Source organism: Oxyura jamaicensis, chromosome 3, assembly GCF_011077185.1.
Source record: "Oxyura jamaicensis isolate SHBP4307 breed ruddy duck chromosome 3, BPBGC_Ojam_1.0, whole genome shotgun sequence".
NCBI lineage: Eukaryota > Metazoa > Chordata > Aves > Anseriformes > Anatidae > Oxyura > Oxyura jamaicensis.
Window position 1 is genome coordinate 27,362,232 of NC_048895.1, and position 20,087 is coordinate 27,382,318.

General features: G+C 43.1%; 1 protein-coding gene across 9 annotated transcripts in view; it reads left to right on the forward strand.

Annotated features, from left to right (window-relative positions):
* Positions 1-20,087, forward strand: part of DAAM2 (dishevelled associated activator of morphogenesis 2) — a 199,286-nt gene that overhangs the window by 47,916 nt on the left and 131,283 nt on the right. For 7 of the 9 annotated variants that reach the window (XM_035323266.1, XM_035323270.1, XM_035323267.1 and 4 more), the window contains one exon: positions 18,263-18,302. The exons of the other annotated variants lie outside the window; for them this stretch is intronic. In XM_035323266.1, the coding sequence (XP_035179157.1) occupies positions 18,293-18,302 (10 nt within the window). In that variant the 5' untranslated portion in view covers positions 18,263-18,292. The remainder of the gene's footprint in view (positions 1-18,262; positions 18,303-20,087) is intronic. 9 annotated transcript variants of the gene reach the window in all.

Below are 20,087 nucleotides of genomic sequence, written 5' to 3' on the forward strand. Positions count from 1 at the left end.
TTCTGGGTGGTCCGGTCTTAGCAAGGTTTTGGGAAGGTGTTGCTATGATCATAATAGATGTGTTCAAAGGCAAACTCATTGCTCTGAGGTGAACAAAAGCTGTGACTGAGAAAGCAGAACAAGCATAGGAGAATATATTTAAGGTCAGAGAATTTCTGACGCTTTCTCTGGGCTTTTTGCCTGGCCATAGAAGATGTTGCCAATGCAGATTTGACTATTATTCTTTGTAACTAAGCTCCAATGAGAAGCAAAAGGAGAAGCTGCCACTGCTCCAAGGAACTTGCAATATAAACAAGCGAAGGAACTGATACAGGAGAGTTTGTGGGAACAGTACTACCCTGAAAAGCAAAAGCAGGACTGGGGTTCACTTTTATGGAGGAGATGTTTAACAGCATTTTACTGTTTAGAGGGGGAGAGGACTAGTATTTCATGAACTGTGGCCAAGTGGGATTTCAGGCTGGATGAGGTATTATTCTGAGTTCCCCAAACGCTTCCTATCTGAGAGGGCTGTCCTGGTGCATAACTGTTCCAGCACACTGCTTTGGTGGAACGGAGGGTTCAGTTCCAAGGTAAACACTTGCTGGCTTCCAGTTTCCTGGGTAAAATGTTTTTCATTCAGTCCTGAACTGTGATTTACCCCTAAGTTCAGTAGGAAGATGGGAGTGAACCTTGTGCCAGTCTCAGGGCTGAAAGCAGAGGCGCTGCCAATGAATGCCTGCCCTACCTCCTGAAACATACGGACTTCGATGGCAGAAGCCAGGTGAAGCCTGAGCAGTCTGGCTCAGGAATGAGCAACAGGGTGATGGCATGTAAGCATAAGCATATTTTCCTCCAGGGATGGACTCAAAATGCAGTGCGTCTGCTTTCTCCTCACGCTCTTTTGAAAGATGTCTTCTCATCAGGCAGAGATGGCGGTCAGGGATGACAGAGTACAGGGAAGCAGTGAGCCGTTCTGCTTGCTTGAAGCTGTACCTGTTCTGCTGGTAACCTTATGTGCTTGCTCTGTGCTTGCTGTTAGTTTCATGATATCTGCAGCAATGACGTTTCGAATTGACTCAATACCTGCCAGTTATGGTCAGTCCAGAATTTCAATGATTAGCATGGAAACATACGATACCGAAAGGCAATGAGTTACTTTAATATTTCAACCTACACTCCTGTTGGAGAATCCACCAGAGAAGTATGTGGGGGATGCTTTGCGTAGGGTGTCTAAAAAGTTATGAACTAAGGAATATTTCCATTTGAAAACTTGGAGAAATACAAGTAAGCAAGCCGAATGTTGTTTCTGTTGACACTTGCTAAACAACAGCAAATTCAACTGCATTTTTTTACACCATCTGCCATTGTGTTTTCAGAAATGAAAGGGCCTTGGGCTACTGTAGTTGTTCAATCACATATAACTGATTAAAAAAATGTTCTAGTTTACTCAGTCATTGTACAGATCTCTGGTGCACCTACCTTTGCCATTGTCTCTACTCATGGACCAACAAACAGTGCTGGTTTTAGACAGCTTCTTCAATTTTCGTCTTCCTCTGCAAAATCTCAGTTCATAAAACAAGCTAAAGAATGTTAACAAGGGATGCTTCTCTGACAGCTGTGTGATACGGTGCTATCTTGCATGTGAGGAGTATGCATGGAGTCCTCCAAAGTTTGTGTAGACACAGTCCATGTGTCTTGTGAAGACACAGGGGAATTATGTTATAAGCCTCACTTTCCAGGAAAACTAGAATCTAAGTCCAGGCTAAACTTCTGCCTTGCTGACTTGGTGTTCTTCTTGTGGCTTTCATACCTCGCGATACCTAAAAGACATGTTAACTGGAAGTTTTGGTCTGTCATTATTAAGCAGTTCTGGGGTAGAACTACAAGAAATGCAGCCTGAGAAGAGAGGAAATAAAATAGTATCCAGCAGGTATGGCGAGATGCATTTTGATTGTAGCACAATGTGTTTATTTTGCAATTTGAATAGAATACCACCAACGTGTTCTCTGATATCCTCTGCTCAGCCCCATACAAGTATGGCACAAACAGGGAAAGGCCGATAGGTGCTCTGTGTGCTGTGCAAAAATGCTTTTGAGTCACTCTGCTGTTTATTTTGCATGAACGTAGGAATTGGAAAATCTTTCCATGTAATCTTACAGAAGGTTGGGGTTGGATAGTCCAGGATTAGTTGTTTTGAGCTGGAGAGAAGCACACGTGTCTTTGGCACATGCACGTAAAATGTATCTTACAGTGTTGCTGGCCGCAGGGGAATTTCTGTGGGTAAATAAGATTTCTGTCTCAAGGGCTGTCCATATGGCCCCTTTCACCAGCACTAATTCCACTTAGATTAACTGCACAGCACGAATGTGGGTCAAAGCCTGGATTGTTGGGAGAATGAGTTCCTGCTTCCAGACTGCTTCCCACAGAAGTACTTGTTGGCAGCTGAGATCATAGTGCTCACACTCCTCACAATAACCCACTTTGAAATGTATTTAGAGAGGGGTCTTGGCAGTCTGCTTGCTGCTTTTCCATACAAAGTGCAGGCCCCGGTTTGTAATCCCACCCGGCACGTCAAGGCATTGCTGCTGGGCCGTCATGTTTTCTGACTTGATGCAGCACAAGGCGAGGCGTGTGCGTTTGGACCAGCGATGCCAACCCCTTTGAGCCAAGTTTTCTCCTTACTCTTCAGCAAGAAGGGAAGAACTGCTCTCTGCAGTACTGCATTATTTACACAGAAAGCCACTGTGTTGCTTCGGTCAACACTGCTTTGCCTGCAAGTCAAAGGAGATACAGAAACAAGGGTGAGAGGGAGGGAACAGATCTCATGGTATCCCTGGCTTCCGTGTGCCTGTAGTTCCAGTACAGATTGCTTCTTGCCTTCTTTTTCTCCTTTGCCTACTCCACTGGTGGCAAAGGCTCCTCACTGGAGTGGATGAGTATGTGGCTGGTTTGGTTGTCTCCTGTTACGTTGGGATTCCTTAGCTGGGAAATACAAAACCTAGCCGTAAATTGCCTGCTTCACAAACTGGGGCAGAGCTACTGGGTGGATATACTCGGCTGTTTTTAAGTAAATGTTAATTTTAAAGTTATTTATTTATTTTCAATTCTGAAATGATCTTCAGAGTCCAGTTTCTCCTGAGACATACCTAAATTTTCACCACATCCACTCCTACCATTCACAAAGAGAAATCCTTTTGACCCAGGCCTAGAGGTGCTATCAGCACAGGTTACCCTAAGCAGTTGGAGGTAGAGGTCAGGGGTTACAACCTGCCCAGAGTGCAGTGAGTGCAGAGGTAAAACTGTTCCAGTGCCATTACCCCGCTGTGTTTGTCACGGTCTCTTTCCTTCCAGATAGACAATTTTGTTACAGTTGACTGGGAAGTGAACTTAAGACATCACAACACAGACAAGTTTGTTGCTTGAGATGTAGATGGTACCCTTCGAGGACTCGGTAACATAGGTGTAGTTTTGATGTGAAGATGCTGGCTGTGTGGTTAGCACAGGAGATCTACATGCCTCTTCCTGGGGCTAATGCTGCTGTTTAGAAGGAGGGGTGAGAGCAGAACCTTATTCCCTGTAGCTGAGGGCATCGTAGGCAAGACCACACAACACAGGGAGTTGCCTCTTGCTTCTGCTGCTGGCTTCAGTTTGGATAATGCTCAGTCATGTTCTGCTTGCATGTGCTGTTCCCCCTCCTCCACCTCTGTAGAATAAAACCATTGAGTAGTTATTGAGCAGCTTAAAATTAAAGCGGACAGAACAAAGGTGGATGCAGCCTTGAGGAGATGTTGAATCCCCTCACCTGTGTCTTGGTGCATGGTTTTGGGACAGTGTGAAGCCTCCTCCCACCCTCTGCCCCCTGTAAGGTGACACAGAACACAGGACAGGATGTCAGCCATGGATGTGTCATCGGGCTGCCAGCTTCCTGACTGGGGACCAGGGAGAAGCTGAAGCAATGCAGCAGGGCTGGGTGAGATGCTGCTGTTGAGGCAGGATGAATGGTGGTTGTAGCCTCGTGCTTCAGCAGGTCTCTTCTCATCATCTCCTGTGGGCTTTGGCAGCCTACCTTGTAAGTAGGGCAGCCACAGAAGTCAACATGCTTGAGGAGGCCTTGTTGACTTAGTTTAGTGCATGCAGAAATAATGATAGCTGCCTGTGCTGCAGGCAGTCACACTGTGCAGGGATTCCTGGCAGCTGGGAGAAGCTGGGTATAGAGAAGAACTGGAAAAATCTGACTGGTCTGCATGGCCTAGAAGATGGGCTGTCCCATAAAATAACACATTTCCTATGCATAGCTGTAAAACACTTTGGGATCATTAAAGAACAAATATTTGGGGGCTAGTTAGTTAGTTTTGTTTTGCTTTCTTTATGAGAGAGAGTGTGCTTTTTTTTTTTTTTTTTTTTCTTTTCTTCCTTAAAGCCTGCTACTGCTGTCTTGAGACCACCATACTAGGAACTTTCTTCAGTGTTTTCCCATCTCTTTCTCCTTCTGAAAGCAGGAAGCACAAAATACTCTTCTGGCATTTGAGCAGTTATTTTGAGTGGCTCCAAACAGAGGGAAATGTGTTTCTGCGGTAGTTGCTGCAGAGAAAGAATTTTGCTGAAATGTCTCTCCCCCACCGCCCTTTGGTGGCTGCAGAAAAGAAGCCAGTGTTTGAGGCCCCTGCTCTGTGCATCTGCTGGATCAGTTTAGGCCAATTTTCCCCCTCCCCCTTCCCCTCTTTCCATTAGCAAACTAGATATAAAACAGAAGCCATTGGATAAATAGGAAAAATGTGTAGCAGAGGAAGCCCTTGTGATTAGGGAGCTGTTAACCAGTTATTTCATGTCCGGCTTTCAGTGTATTTATAAAAATGATGCTATTCAGTGACACATCGAATTACTATAAATGGCATTGGCTCAGTTGCTTTCTCATGGAAGCCAGCTTGCACTTTATTTTTAACATGGGCCCACCGAATATTTTTAAGGTTAGCGTAGTATTCGTTAAAGACACTAAAACAGCAAGTGAAGCATAGGCAATGGACGTGGACTCTCCTCATGCCCTGTCTCGCCAGTGCCCTCCAGAGTCCTGCGGCAGCACGCTGGGAGACAGCAGCTTGGGCAGCCTCTGTCCATGCTTCTTGGCTGAGCCGGGAGCCGGCTGACTGATGTGATTAGCGGCAGCTGCAGCGCTTGGTTTGGTGATGTGGGACCTTGTCCATTAGGAGCTGGCCCGAGACCCAGTAAACTTCGCCCTCCCCCTGTTTTCTTTCCATTGATCGCCAGCAGCCGTCACATCGTTACATGCATTTATAATGTCCTTGTTGAGACTTCAGCGTGTGCACATGGTTTAAATCAACAGCTTCCCAAATAGGGGGAGCAAAAGCACCAGTACTCCCTACCTGCCTCCAACAATATGCTTGTAAACTTCAGGGACAAGCAGAAAGAAAAATACAGCTCATGGAAAAGCGCCAGGGGGTTCTGAGTCTACAGCTCGTGCTAAGTTTTGGACAAAGAGGTGAGTCTTGCATCATGGTCTAAATGCGGTGAGGCGTAGTCTTCCATACATTTCTTCTGAAACAAATGTCGCGGAACAGAAAATGGTCTGTGTGGCATTGTGGCACCTGAGGCGGCTTCTCAAAGCTGCCCTTGTCATATGTGGCATTTTGGCAGGGCTAGTGCACTTGGTGAATGGTGGCTAATAACAAGCATGCAGAAATGGGGAGGGAGGCCATTGACAGCCTGGTGCACAGGTATTGTCACCCTGGCTTTATTTAGGGGTGGAGTGCAGCTCTTCCATGGAGTTTCTAGGTGACCGTCTGAGCTATCCTGAAAGAGAGCGACTCTTAATTAATGAAATACTATGAGACTAAAGCATTGTACAAAACTGCCACAGCCAGCTCTAGCCTGGGTTGCAAACTGCAGATCTCATGGATCTAAAAGTCACTTGGAATCTCATGCAAGTGCTAGGGAGCCATTTCCATGCCAATTCAGTCCCACATGCAAGCATTTATTCCAGTATCTGGTTTCCAGTTATATTCCATCAAGGATCAATACCTGTGCAGTAGGTCTACCACACATAAAATGACAACACTAGAAATCTAGATTGGACTAGCCACTCAACAGAATATTGTACAGCACAGTGGTTTTGCACTGGGACAAACAGCGTAGAAGCCTGGTATATCTTTCCCTTTGTTTTCTCTGATTCTGAGAGATCTGTTGCATCACAGAAAATGTCATTTTCAGAGTATTCAGTCTGTCCTTGGTAGCCGTCCAGTTTGTGTGTCCTGAGAGATCCCTCTTCAAAATATTTATATTTAATATTCTGATTGGAATGGAGAAGACAGCATTTGTTTGTACATTGCTGGGGTGAGAAATAGAGCTCTTAATCATACTACAGGACAGCTTATTTGTTAGCAGGCTCTTCTAGTCTTGAAGTTTTATAACCTACTCTCTTGGCAGAAATTTCATAGCAGATGCATTTGTGTTGTCTCCTCTGATTAAATAGCAACGCCTGAATAACTATGTAGGCAAAATGTATTAAGAAGAGTTGAAATCAGTAATTTTTTGACCTATGTTTACTCTTGTATCATAGTTGATAGCAGAATTTAGCCCTTACAGCCAGCTAACTGGGATATGGCTTTGTCTTGTCCATACCTCAGTTTCATCATCTGCCTGATGGGGGTGAGGAAGAGGGTTACAATGTTGCTTCAGATTTCTGTTTACTAAAGAAATAATAACCATTTTGTGATGCAGTGGCCCTCCATTGCTTGTTTTATTTGCTTGCTTGTCGATTCCCTTGATTTAGTAACTTCATGATTGTAAAGGTCCTTCCAGTACGTTAACTACTTGCACGGACTCGTTAGAAGGCACCCTCTGCTATTTCAGTTAGGTAATGGAAGTATAAGGAACAGGAAAGAAGATAAAATAAAAAGTAAGACCATACGTGGTTCAGCATCCTGCTTGGAGCCCAGCATGGCTGCGCTGGAATCCTGCTGATGGAATGTCCTGACATTATGGTGTTTATTTCCACCACAGCCCTGAAATGTAAACAGGACATCGTTGGATGCTAATCCCAGGGACGGGAAATGACTGAGAATCCTGGACTCTTGGGCTATTGGTAGGATGTAAGGAATTGAATTTTACAGGAGGAGTGGCACACAGTACCAGCAGTGCACGAGAGCACATGCCAGAGGAGGTGTTTTCCGGAAGGGTATCTGACGCATGCTTATGGGGAGGAACAAAGCACAGCATTGGCATCAATGTACACAGCAATTTGCAGGATATTCGGCATGCTAGGATGCTCTGAGCATCCCATCCTAACAGGATGGAAGCTGAAGAGAGAGCTTGCCTTGAGCTTGAAATGTATACATATTAAATGGCAATTTATCACTGTGGCATTTATTTTCCACCGTGCCTTACAATGCTGGAGTGAATTCAGCTGAGGAACATGGAAATAGCAGAAAGGGAAAAGCAGCAGCTTCTGCTCCAGGCCTGAAGCCGAGAGGGATGGGGTGGAGGTAGCACAATGAGGGGAGTGGTGGCTTAAGTGCACTGGAAAGCCATCTACATGTCTCATGGGCAGCCCTAAATAAATTAATGGCGTGAGGATAGTATTGAACTTGCAGTCATGACTCCCTCTCCCCTGAAATGGAAAGGGGCACATCCAGGTTGCATTTGGGAAAGAGGTGGATGAGCTGCTACAAAGCTCTTGGCACATGGTGTAGGGCACTTGAGGCTCATGTTGCTGGGAAGAGAGATGCACCCCAGTTTCATGCTGCTAGAAAAGCTTGCCTTTTCCAAGCAACAGCTGCGAATCCCTCCTCTTTAATCCCCCTTATAGTAGCAAAGACAGAAATGTGTTGTAATGAGTATAAAGGGAGTCCTTTATGGAGACTGCTGAACGTGTACAGACCGTGTAATTCACACTGGCTTTCCAGCTTCCAGTCTGGCTGCCTGCTGCCTGCTGTTGCCACACAAGGTCTCCCTAAGTCTTGGTCTGGCGTCTGTAGCAAGGAAAGGACCGTCAGCTCTACTGGCTGAAGAGAAAATGAATCCTGTTTTCTGTGCTTTGAGCGTTGTGCACTGTGTTTCTGCAGTAGCTCTCTGCATTGTGCAGTGAGGCGTCATTTTTGGGTGGGCGTCTTCTGATTGTTTTCACGAGTGTCTTGCTGGCACAGTTGCTGGTGTTGATGCCTTTTGAACCCAGCGCCCTGAATTGTGACTCTCCTATGCTGTTTGGGCTGGGTTTCCATCCGGATCTGAAATTGGAAATTTATTACTTGGAACTGTTTTTTAAAGGTGAAACTGACACCGGTTTCTTATTACTTACCAAGTCCTGAGGGCAGAGTTACATTCCTTACGCTGCTGTAGGTGTTAATGATTTCATCAACTCAAGAAGCCCAGAGCCCTGAACTCTGCTCTTGGCAGCTAGTAAAGAAGGGAAACTGACTTTAAAATATTTTGTTTTTAAAGTTGTTTTTCTTTATGGTGTTTACATTAGCGGGCTGGAATTTGTGGGACAGACATAAAATTGGAACTAAGAGAATTTGTTGACTTCTTAGTTCTTAGAAATCAAACCGATAGTAAAGCCTCAGCAGGCTGCTGAACCTGGTCTTGGCAAGCACCTCTGAAGCTGCAGAAGAACAAGAATCTGCGAGTGGGCCTGTTGTGGGTGCAGGCCTCAGCATTTCATTTGCTTGGTATGCTTTCTATGCCTCAAAATAATCAGGAAGGATACTATTATGCAGATCCCAAGATTTTTTCTATATTACTTTCAGTTGCATGCAAATAACTCTCAAACCTTGCTCGAAGTCTGGAGAGATTCCGGGATGTGGGTTTTTTTTTTTTTGTTTTTTTTTTCTAGCATAACTCCTGTCTTGTGTCGTGCAGAAGATGGCATTGTGAACCAGGACGGGGGGTTAAAATCAGAATTAATTGGTATTACTCTGGGCTCTGCCACTTGCTTGTTGTAGGTCTTAAGCACACCATCGGTGTCTTCATGCCTATATTGTGATAGCCTTGTGTCTTGCCAGGTAGCCATGATAGGCAAGTTCTTCTGGTTTAGATTTAAATAATTTTCCGATCCAAGAGCTAGCCACTGTGAAGTGACTGCTCTACACGTGACAGACTGCTGTAGAGGTGCTAAATGGAAGGTTACAGAATTTAACATTGATTAATCCCCTCGATTGATGGATGAGACTCAAAAGCTTATCCTTTAATTATTTAAGGAGGTGCTTAAAAGGTGATTTGTTGATCACCATTTATAATTAGCTATACAGAGAATATTTGGTGATAGCATTCTTCAGTGTAGGAAAATCAACTCAGGAACCAGGCTCAGGGGATTGAAACTTGGCAGATGAAGCGCAAACTTCTAAAGTGAGAGACAGTTTACTGAGGGTTGTGGTAGATTTTCTGTTGCTGGAAATCTTTAAATCAAATGAGATGCCTATTGAAAAGTTATATTCTACTTCAGACCGGAATTAATCTATGGCAATCCTGTGGCATGTGTTATGCATGAGGTCAGCCTAGCTGATTGGTACAACCCTTTCAGCTTCATAGCTCATAAGATTGTCTTCAGATTTGTGAGTGCAAGTCTCACTGAAGCCAGGGGAAGCAAAATAAACCTGAGGTCAGAGCTTTACACTGCCTTCTTTCACATCCTTCTCGCTTGCAGGCTGTATTGGCTTGTTAGCCAGCTAACACGTGGAAATATCCTCCTGCATTGCTTTCATCTGCTTAGCACTGCCTTGTGCCACTTAGCTTGCTATGTACCTTCCACGTGTGCCTGTAAATTGCGGGACTGTGGGATGTTTCTTTTGAGTCATTGATCTAAAAGGAAGCAGATCAGATTGTGGACACAGCTGGACATTCCTGCTCCGCTGTCCCTTTGGCAATGATTGATGTGGGATGTGCATGTGTATTTGTGATGACGGTTTTATTTATTTATTTATTTATTTAATTAATTTTTTCCCCAGTACCTTTCAAAATTAGCAAAAGAAGGGGTCCTTGAATGTGAGGTTGCTCCCCATGCTTCAGACACTTGCCCAGCAGATCAGATGGAGATCCTCTATTTCTCCCCACAAGGCAACTAGCCCAGTTGGTCTCGTTAAAAGTCTCCTGTTGTGCTGTACTACTTGTTCAGAGTGAATCAGGCAGCTCAGGGGTAAAGTACAATTCTGTATTCCTGACCAAACTAGCAGCTAAATGACTGCTGTTGCTGAAGGACCGCAGCTGGTAATAGCCTACAGGTGCTGAAATGGCCACGTAGGTTGGAAACAATAATCCCTTGGCTGATTGCGCCGCTGTTCTGAGAAGACACACCAGCTCGTGGTAAGTTCCTGCGCCTCATTGACACTGGTGGTTAGGCTTTCAAAAGAGCTCAGTATGTCTTGCACATTTTTGCATTGAGATTTTCTCATGAGAAGGTCTGATCTCAGAATTGGCAAATTTTGAAGAAAACATAGAGTTTCCCGAATGTTTCCACATTCTTATGAGAACTGGATATTTCAAAATTTGTGATAAATCACACTAGAAACATGTGTTTATTTGTAACTATTTCCTTCTTTTCCTTTCCTTCCATTATTTTTATGTTGCCAAATGCAAAAAATCAATGGTGATAGGTTATTCTAAATTATTATTTTTTATTTTATTCTAATTCCTTTGGGGTTCAGTAGGAGGGAAAGTGATTGGTGAAATGGGAAATTTCTTTGGTTTTTATTTTCCTTAAAAACAAACAAACTCAAAAGGCATCTATAGAGTTCTGAGCACTAAAATAGCCTTCTTTTTTTTTCAATAGATTTTTTTTTTCTTTTTTGTCGGCAGATCTTTTTCCATTGGAGCAGCTCTGTCCACTCTTTTTGGACATCTGCCTGCTGTTTTGTGCTGAAGTGGAAGCTGGACAGTTTTGAGAAAACATGCTCTTGATGGCAGGGGCCAAGCTCTGTTTAAAATTAATTCTAATTGTTGAAATTCAAGTGTGTCTTGTACAAGCATGGCAAGTGAAGTTTGCTGATCATATGTATAATCCCATTCATATAAGTGACGGTGGTGAAGAAGGATCGGCTGCAGAGCAGACTGATAAGATCAGTGCATTTAGAGAAAGGATTTCCTGCGCTTCCTCTAAATAGTAAAATACTCCTTTTATAGCATACAGTTGAACAGAAAAAGCAACAACTGATTGAGATGTCCTCTTCAATTAATCCCCATTTTGAACAAATGCCCTGAAGGGCCATGTATAACTTGGAAAGGCCATTGCATCTTTGCAGGCATGATTTCAGGTAAGCCTTTAGAACTGTGTTGTGCCAAATCCCGCTTACTCTTCAGGGACTAATTCCATTATGCTACAACAACCCTGCCATGCATAAACTCAGCTTCTCTGTGTGATCAGCCCGGTCCCAAGGGATGTTGGGCAATTTTATTGGAAAGCACCTTATGCATAGCATCTCCTGGGTATAGTCTAGCAGGCAAATATCTTGAAGAGACCAAGTGGTGGCATGGTAAAGGGTTGCCTGAAGAGAGAGAACACCCAGCTTTTAGTCCCTGGGGGCCTACTTGGTATTTCTGGCATAGGGGTACACACAGCCCTGTTTTGGGATAACCTGAAATGTAGGGCTTGCTTTTATTTTTCCTCTGTCTTTTAAGTCTTCAGAGATAAAAATCAAGCTGTCTTGAGGGGAGGCACTTTTGATTTTGAAATGGTTATGAAGAAGACATCACCCAAGGGCACTATCTGAAGCATATCTGAGAGATAACATACATAGTGCAGAAGGGTGACAAGTCAGGGCCAAGTGTATGTTCACTTGGCACATGATGTGTAGGTGAATGGGAAGAGTGTGTTTGATTTCAGGATCCCCTGGGGAGCGGCTTTATCTGCAGCAGTGCAGCATCCGTGTGGGAGGTAATACCCTTTCCTTCAGAGGTGGTTGGGTGGAGAAATCATGTGTTCAGGTGTGCTTTGGGTAACCCACAGACAAGACAATAAAGTTAGAAAGTAGAAAGAGATAGCGAGTGCGAGGGCGTGAAGATGACCTTCTCGCTACTGGAAAGCTGTCATTTTCAGCGTCATGGTCTCTCCAGCCAGGTTACTGTGGAGACCATCCCTAGTACATAAACTGTCAGATGTTTGGTGAGCTACATGCTGCTAAGCAGGAAATCATTCACATTCCTTATCTTCCACACAACAGGCTCAGGAGAAATCCTGCCAGAAAGCTTGCTCTCAGGCCTCAGGGAACAGGGCTTGACCTCTGGGAAAGGGTTTTTTTCTGGGCTTTACTTATAAAAACTGAATTCAACTACTTTCTGAGCATTTGGCTTGAAAAGCGTCCAAAGGGCAACTACTAGATGGTAGTGGTTAGGAGTCCTGCTGTGGCTAAAATCCCATCCTGTTCCCACAGAAATCAGTGGTCAAACATCCACTGACTTCAGTACAAGCAGCTGAGGGGTACAAAGGGAACAATTCTGCAAGGCCCTAAACTTGTGAAGAATTAAAATCCAGACTCGAGTTTCCCAATTTGGGTATTCTCCAGGAGCAAAAACTTATTCCCAAGCAGTGAAGTGATGAGGCTGTAGACTATCTGTGTAGGGAGTGTCTTGGAGCAAGCCAGTGCATTAGGAACAGCCCCATCTTACCTGGTATGGGAACCAGCAGACATACGTCTCCTTTGTACTTGTCACTATCTCTGTGTTAATGCAGGGATGGTGTTTATGCTGTGGATGGTACTAGAACTGCAAACAGTCATTTGATAAGCCCTACCAGTCAAGAGCTTTTCTTTAAGGTTGCTTCTATTGGTATTTTGTACTGAGAGTGTGGCTGACCACTGGCACAGGTTGGCAGTTCGTGGGGCCCCCATCCTTGGAAATACTCAAAACCCAACTGGACACCATCCTGGGCAACTTGCTCTAGCTGACCCTGATGGTGGGTTTGGACTAGACAGCCTTGAGAGGCGCCTTCAAACCTCAAACTATTCTGGGCTGCTGATATCAATATTGCAGCATTCTCTTAAATGCCAGCTACCTGTCTGTCCCAGCCTCACCTCGAAAGCAGCAGCTGAAGTCATGAGGATTTCTTTTCACACACAATTTGTGAACCACATCTTGACACTTTCCTTTTCCTCAGCTCTTCAGGGTGTATAGAGAGCATCGTGACCATATGAATGTTTTTGTCACATTAATTCTGGGTTAGGGAAGTTGGGCCATAGTTGGAAAAGATCCTTAGTTGCACACCTTGCCTCTAAATGCTGTTTTAATCCCCCTTTCAGACCAAACCCATGTTTTTCTTAAAGTGGAAGCTTGAGTTGTCAATTCACACTTTTCTTTCCTCTTTTCTCTTCCTCTACCAGTTGCTCAGAACTTGTTTATCAACTTCTGAATGAAAGGTATGACTTGGCTCAATGGCTCACGCCATCTCCAGCTTCTCTAAGAATTGTTTGGTCTGCTTCTTAAAGGAAACCTTTCAGCTCTTTTTTGTTAATCTAGGGATTGGTTTTTTGTTTGCTTGTTTTGTTTTTAGTTTTACCCTGCAACGTTCGCAAAGAAAAGAAATTTGCTTTATAACTGTGTGAAATAAACATTGTTGCCTGAGAAACATATGGTAGGTTTAGGGTGGATATTAGGAAAAACTTCTTTACTGAAAAGGTTGTTAGTCGCTGGAATAGGCTGCCCAGGGAAGTGGTTGAGTCGCCATCCCTGGAGGTCTTTAAAATACGTTTAGATGTAGAGCTGAGGGATATGGTTTAGTGGAGGACTTGTTAGCATTAAGTCAGAGGTTGGGCTTGGTGATCTTGGAGGTCTCTTCCAACCTAGTCTATTCTGTGATTCTGTATACATATGTATATTTTCAGTGAGGCTGCAGGCAGCGTGTTCATTTTTGTCTTCCCTCTAGCCATTCTTTTTCTTCCATGTTTAATATAGATTAGCCTCTACTGCTTGGTAAAATAATGTAGACTTTTAACTGTTTCTACCTTTCAGATAGGAACAGAATAAAACTTGTACCACCTGGGCGTGTGTGGTTTGGGAGTCTAATGGCCTAGCAATGGAGGAGAAAGTATTGGAGCATAAGATGGGGCATCAGAGCCTTGGGAGATGTGGCTCTTTGTGTGTGTAAAGCTATTGTGGGTTGTGATACTGGAGGGAACCCTGGCTGTTCTCTCATCTCACTAAGGCTTTGAGGGGAGGGAGCAAGGTGCTCTAGCTATTCTGCTGTGTTTGTTTCAAAGCTCCCAGGTTTCATCTCCAACAACTTCTGAACACAATAACCCAATGCAGTTGGCCTTTCAGCTTTGTACAGCTTTGTACCCTTCCCCTCATACTGCTTGGGAAAACTGTATTGATGGAGAAACACATGGCACAGCACAGGCCAAGCCTGGAGAGGACTGTACATCACTGTACATCCCTCTGTACTGATACGCAACATTATTCTTTTCTGCCCAGGGTAAGTTTTGTTTTTCTCAGGAGTGTTAGAAAGCAGGTGGTATAGAGGGTGAAGAAGAGGCCTAAACATTTGGGTGGGACTTGTTTAAGGAAAATTTTAGCACTGTGACCCTAGTGAGGTTGTGCATCCAAAATGCTGGAGGAGAGCCATTAAACAAAGTGGCATAAAATAAACTCACTGTGCATGTTTTCATACTTACGTCCTCGGCTACTTTTGGTGTGTTTATCAAAACATCACGGGCTTTTGGGTCAGTCTGATGGTGGGAATGAGAACAGGGAACGATACATATCAGGACCATATTAAAGCTCTCTTTTAGGCCCTCCATCTTTAAATCTCCTTACCAAAGTAGTTCCTTTTAGAAATGATTTGGGTGATGGTTGTGGGGTGCTTGTTTATTTTTGTTAGCCTACAAATATTTACTGTGTGCAAACACCTTGCACTGAAAGCAAGGATATGCAACCAAAGCAGTGAAAGAAGCTTACAATTTTGACTCTCATTTTAGTAGCTGAGCTTCAAGTATATGTTCTACCATCCCAATTTGTTATCTATTTTTAATGTGTTTATTCAAAAGTTATTTGTGGGAGCTTAACTGACCAGCAGAACAGGAGGACACTGTTTTATTATTGACTGGCTGTCTGACAGCGCCTTGGGTTGTGAATGCATCAAAGTTATTCATGGATGGCTGATGCTGAACAGCTTATATGATTGTTGAGCAGCTCCTGAGATCCAATTAGTTTATTTCCATGGGGTTATCTGAGAAGTGGTAGGCAGGTGAGAGTCATTTTGTTTAATGAACTTCAAGGATATAGCAGGGGAAGAGAATCTGCAAATTGAAGTAAGAAACAAAGACACAATATTTGTTTAAAACCAGCTAAGACACGTTCATAGCACTTTGGCATAACTCAACAAGTTTTTCAGTCAATGGGAAAAAGTCTGAATCTGAGGTCACTTTCCCCTGTGTGTCTTTTGTTAGTATCCTCTCCAGTGTGAGTGCTGCTTTTTTGCTGCTGCACTGTGAGGGAGAACAGTGAGGAAACTGCACCTAGGTCTTTGCTGGTGGTGGAGACGGGCACAGGATGGAGAGAGCTGAAGGTTATTGCAATGCAGTCCACGATGTACGACTGCGGTCCGGCACTGAACATCCAGAAAGTGGCTGGTAAAGGTGCAGAGGATCCCCTCAGGGTCCTGAGAGAAAGGAAAGTTTTGACTTTCTGTGCAGTGTGAGAGCAGCTTCTGCTTCCCTCTCTTTCTGATTTAAGGCAAGTTGGTTGAGGTTTTGTAAGCAATGTGAGAGAGTATTCCTGGGCAAGGACAGCTTAAGGGGAAGGGCAGAAAGGTAGCTCAAGCATAAACCTAATACTGACACTATGGTATATATTGCTTTTCTAAATCTGTGGACAGGGACTTTGACAGAGTTAGGATTAAGGTAGGAAACTAAACCTTTTTGGAGTACATCCAGCTGGACAAGAGGTCTGCGCAGCATTAACCACGTACATGAATGCTTTCTTGCTCCAGTGTACTAACTACCTCAAATTTAGATTTAGATTTCAGCTTCACTATGTTGCTCACTTCTTGAAGTGGAGTGCGGATAACAGCTTTATAGCTCAAATGAAAAGGTATTTTATCTCCAATCTAACTTGTTTCTTTTAAATCCCAGCTATTAAAAGAAAGAAGTTTCTCTGTCAACGCTGCTCCTAGCATAGTCAGATTTCCTTTTCCTTTTTAATCATAGAAATTGCATGGGTGAATGCAGTTAAAAACTAGGCATTCGTACCAGCCCCTACTGAAGTATATATATGACTTGTAATACATTCTCCAGGAGTCAGGAAATGATGATTTGGATGCTCTACTTTGATGTTGCTAAAGTCAGCTCCAGAAGGCCTTTGCAGAAAATGAAATATTTCATTTTCTAAGAAAAATAATCTCAGGTGCCTACCTGGCACCATTCCACTGAAGGATATTTTGCCAGAAATGAACTGAGTCCAGGTTCTGTTTGGAAGAGCTGGTGTCTTGTTTTATGAGGTTGTGTGTTTCCATCAGCATTAATAGAAGTCTGTTATAGCTTTGGAGTGGAAATTATATAAGAATTGTATGTTGTTTACCCATCTGAGGAATGAAAGGCTCTTGCAGAATCTCTGTAACTTAATTCCAACAGTACGTGCACCCTGAAATTACTGAAATTATCAGATTAAGGTGAACAAAATTTTGAGTACCCCTTCTGATATCTTCCTTTAGAGAAATATGAAATGCTTCTTTCTTCTTTCCTTTTCTCTTTCCTCCTAGTTTTATGTACAGAAACATTTTCTGGGATTCCCTAACCAAGATCTTAAGTCATTCCTTTTACAGAGTGTAAGACACTTAGTACCTGATATGAGATTTCCTCAGGTGTTACCTCAGCCTAGATATTTGAACAATTGAATACAAAGGCACAAGTACATTTTCCTGACTGAACCATTGGCTTGTTGATTACTGATTTTACCTCCACACCAATGTGTGTGTCCACAACAGCAGACGACTAGCTGTAGTGCTCCCACAGTTTGGGAGCATTCTAGCCAGAAAACAAACAAACAAAAACAAAAAAGCCCCTTCATCTTGCCCTTTGTTCCATTTCCTGTCATGAGCAGATTTTTTGTTCATTTCTTTACTAACTCAAACTTTGGTCCTTAAGAGATACTCCTTCTTGCTTTCAGAATGCTTTCTTTGGTCCAGAGTGGTCAGTTAGAGGGTAGGGACATCTCATTTCCAAGATGTTGTCAGTGTTGGTTCCTCTCTATTAAAAAAGTGTCAAAACTGCTTCTCCAGATGTATCCAGTCCCAGTACTAAAGCTTGTTACTGTTGTTTCACTTGAGCAATGTTATATTTACCAACCTCTTTTCCACAGAGGTTTCTTAACTGCTCTGAAAATCAGTCCCTTCCAGGTGACCTGGTGGTTATCGTGCTAGCATTTGATGGTTGAGATCTGTTGCCCATGTAGTTGTACTATTGCAAATCAAATGGAGGGAAACTCTTACTGTAGGAACATTCCAGTAAAAGCTGGAAACATATCCTGCGATATTGATATGGATATGAAATGTGCTTTGGGGATTAAGAAGAGTTAGTGCTGCTATTAGTAGGCCCCATTGGAGATGAATTGTTTCCTTATCGTGCATGACCTCTTAAAAATGTAGAAAATCTTTGTGTGTGTTTGAAATCTCAGCATGAACAGGATATTCTAAGACCTCGTGGACTCTCTTGCCTGTCTAAAGAACATTTTTTTCTTGGAAACAAAAGAACGTTCCTTTAAACTACTATCCACACCGACGCCCCTCTCTAGACTTGCATTGCTCAGTTTGAGTTGTTTAGTTCTGGGGTTATCCCAGTGGAGCTTTTTGTGATTAATAGCTGATAACAGTGTAAACCCAGCACTAAGAACATTTCCTGGGCAGTAGCCACGCTTCTTACAGGCTCCATTTGACTGATGATAGGGTACGCGCAGAACAAGCACTAGGGAAGAGGTCGCCCTGAAGAGTGTCTCAGTGGTGTGGGTTCAGTGTTTGCATTACACATCTGCTGGTTTATCTTCTTTTCAGAGACGGAGCTCCTTCTCTCTACAATTTCCTCTGTTTTAAGCATTGCCAGGCACCACTGTAGTGTATTTGTACCCTTTGCTTGTATTATGCACAGCTAAGGAAAAATATCAATTCAAACAAAGGAATTCAGTAATGTCAGATAATGCCCTTTTCATACCATTTTTGCTGGTCCAGTAGCCAACAGTTAAAATTTAGTGATAGCCTGGCAGCCTGCATGCAGATTTTTCAGTTGTATATAACATATCTCTGCTTGAATTTGCTATCCAGTCTGCATATGTAGTCGGTCTCAATTTTTTTTTTCAGAGCTGCTGACATCTTGCAGTTCCGCTGATTATGCTGGAAGGTAGGTACAAAGTGCCATGTGAAAAGACAGGAGTGCTTCCTTGTTCAGAGGGCTTTCTGTGCAGGGGGAGAATCAAATGCTGATACTACTCGTTAATGGAAAGGTTTTGGTGCTGGTTGCCTGGGTCCTCTCGACAGCAAGTAGAAATTGGAGAAACAGTAATTTCAGATTTTTTTTTTGCAGTGAGAAATAATCTTGCATAATATGTATTTAGTTTATAAATGTCCCTACACAGTCAGGGCAGCAGAGCCAAGACCTGAATAAGTTTTAAGAGGCAATGTTTTGATTGTTTGCTGTCTTCAGTTGTATGTATACTATCCCCAAGTTTAAGATGTAATATGTATGTAATAAATACTGATTTAAGTGACTTTTAAATATGCCTCCAAAGTATCAGACAAAACAAAATGTATCAAGTAATGATTTGGATCAAATCCTGTGCAATCTATCAAATAATTCAGTGCTGTACAGAACTAGAGATAACAAGCAGTGATATTGGTACATGTTCTGCAAAGTCATGCATAACCGCATATAATAATAATGTTTGCAGCCCTAAGGGAATAAAGATGATGTTCCTTCCCTAAGAGAGGGTAGAGTTCTGTCCCGTTTGTATACAATGAGCCTTCTTTTCAAATCATGTCAAAGGACTGTGTACCCAGATCAAGTGGCTGTTTAGAAGCAGGGTGTTTTTCTTTTTCTTCCTTTTTTTTTTTTTTTTTTCTTTTTTTTTTTTTTCCTAGTGTGCAGCTGTGCTGGGGAGTTAAGGGAATTTTATAGTGCAGTCTGGTTTTCTGTGGACTGTACTCAAATCTTTGTCAATAAGATGCAAGAGCTTTGGTTCAGAAGTTGAAAGAAAGAACTTGCTGTGTCTTTGGGCAGGCTATGGGCTTGCCACAGGTACTTAGAGGTCCAGAGACAATACCCAAATATCTGCTGTATGCAGCTTCTCTGCAGTCATTAGGCAAATGACTTCTCCTTGGGAAAGAACAGGGTGTTGGTCAGTTATAGTTCTAGGAAATCTTTCCTAGTTATACTTCACTACTTAAACTTTTCTTAATCTGGGGCAGTAAAGGGCCTTGAGGTGGACATGGCCTCTTGCCACAAAAATTTGAACACCAGAACTAACAATTTGCAAGCTGGAGAAAGCAGTAAAATAGAGTTGGTAGTGACCAGCATGGTGTGCAAGGGTACCACGTTCTTGTGTATGATATGCTCCATACCATGTCGTCTGTGGATATGTACCACTATAGAGAAGATCCTCACACTGGGTATTTTAGGGGGGGGTTCTCCCCATTCTCATCCATCCTTCCTTTTACTGTGCTCTTTGCAATATGCTGCTGCTGGCAAAAAGAACTCAATGATTATGCATGGAGAAGGTGACTGGTTTTAGGTAGCAGTTTCTTTTCAGACGCTCATAATCGCTATCTGTGTAATTCAGAGCATTATCTCTATGGAATTTGATCTAGATGTAGATGAGGACTTGTTCACCCTAATGTCATAAAACACCAGCCCTGAAACCTAAAGCAGCAGGTCACGGCTCTGAAACCAGCTTTCAGTGTTGGTGTATAGTCTCCTCCTATAAATATTACAGCAGCCAGAAAATATATTTTATCTGGATACCACTTAAAAATACACACAGAAAACAACCCAAATCGTTGAGCAGAGCTCTTTCCAAATATCCATTCTTCACGAAGACACGTTAGGTTAAAAGTTCAACAATTTCACCAAGCTGCTGGCTTGGAGTCCAAACCTACTTGCGTAATGTTGAGGTTTCAGGGCAATGAACCC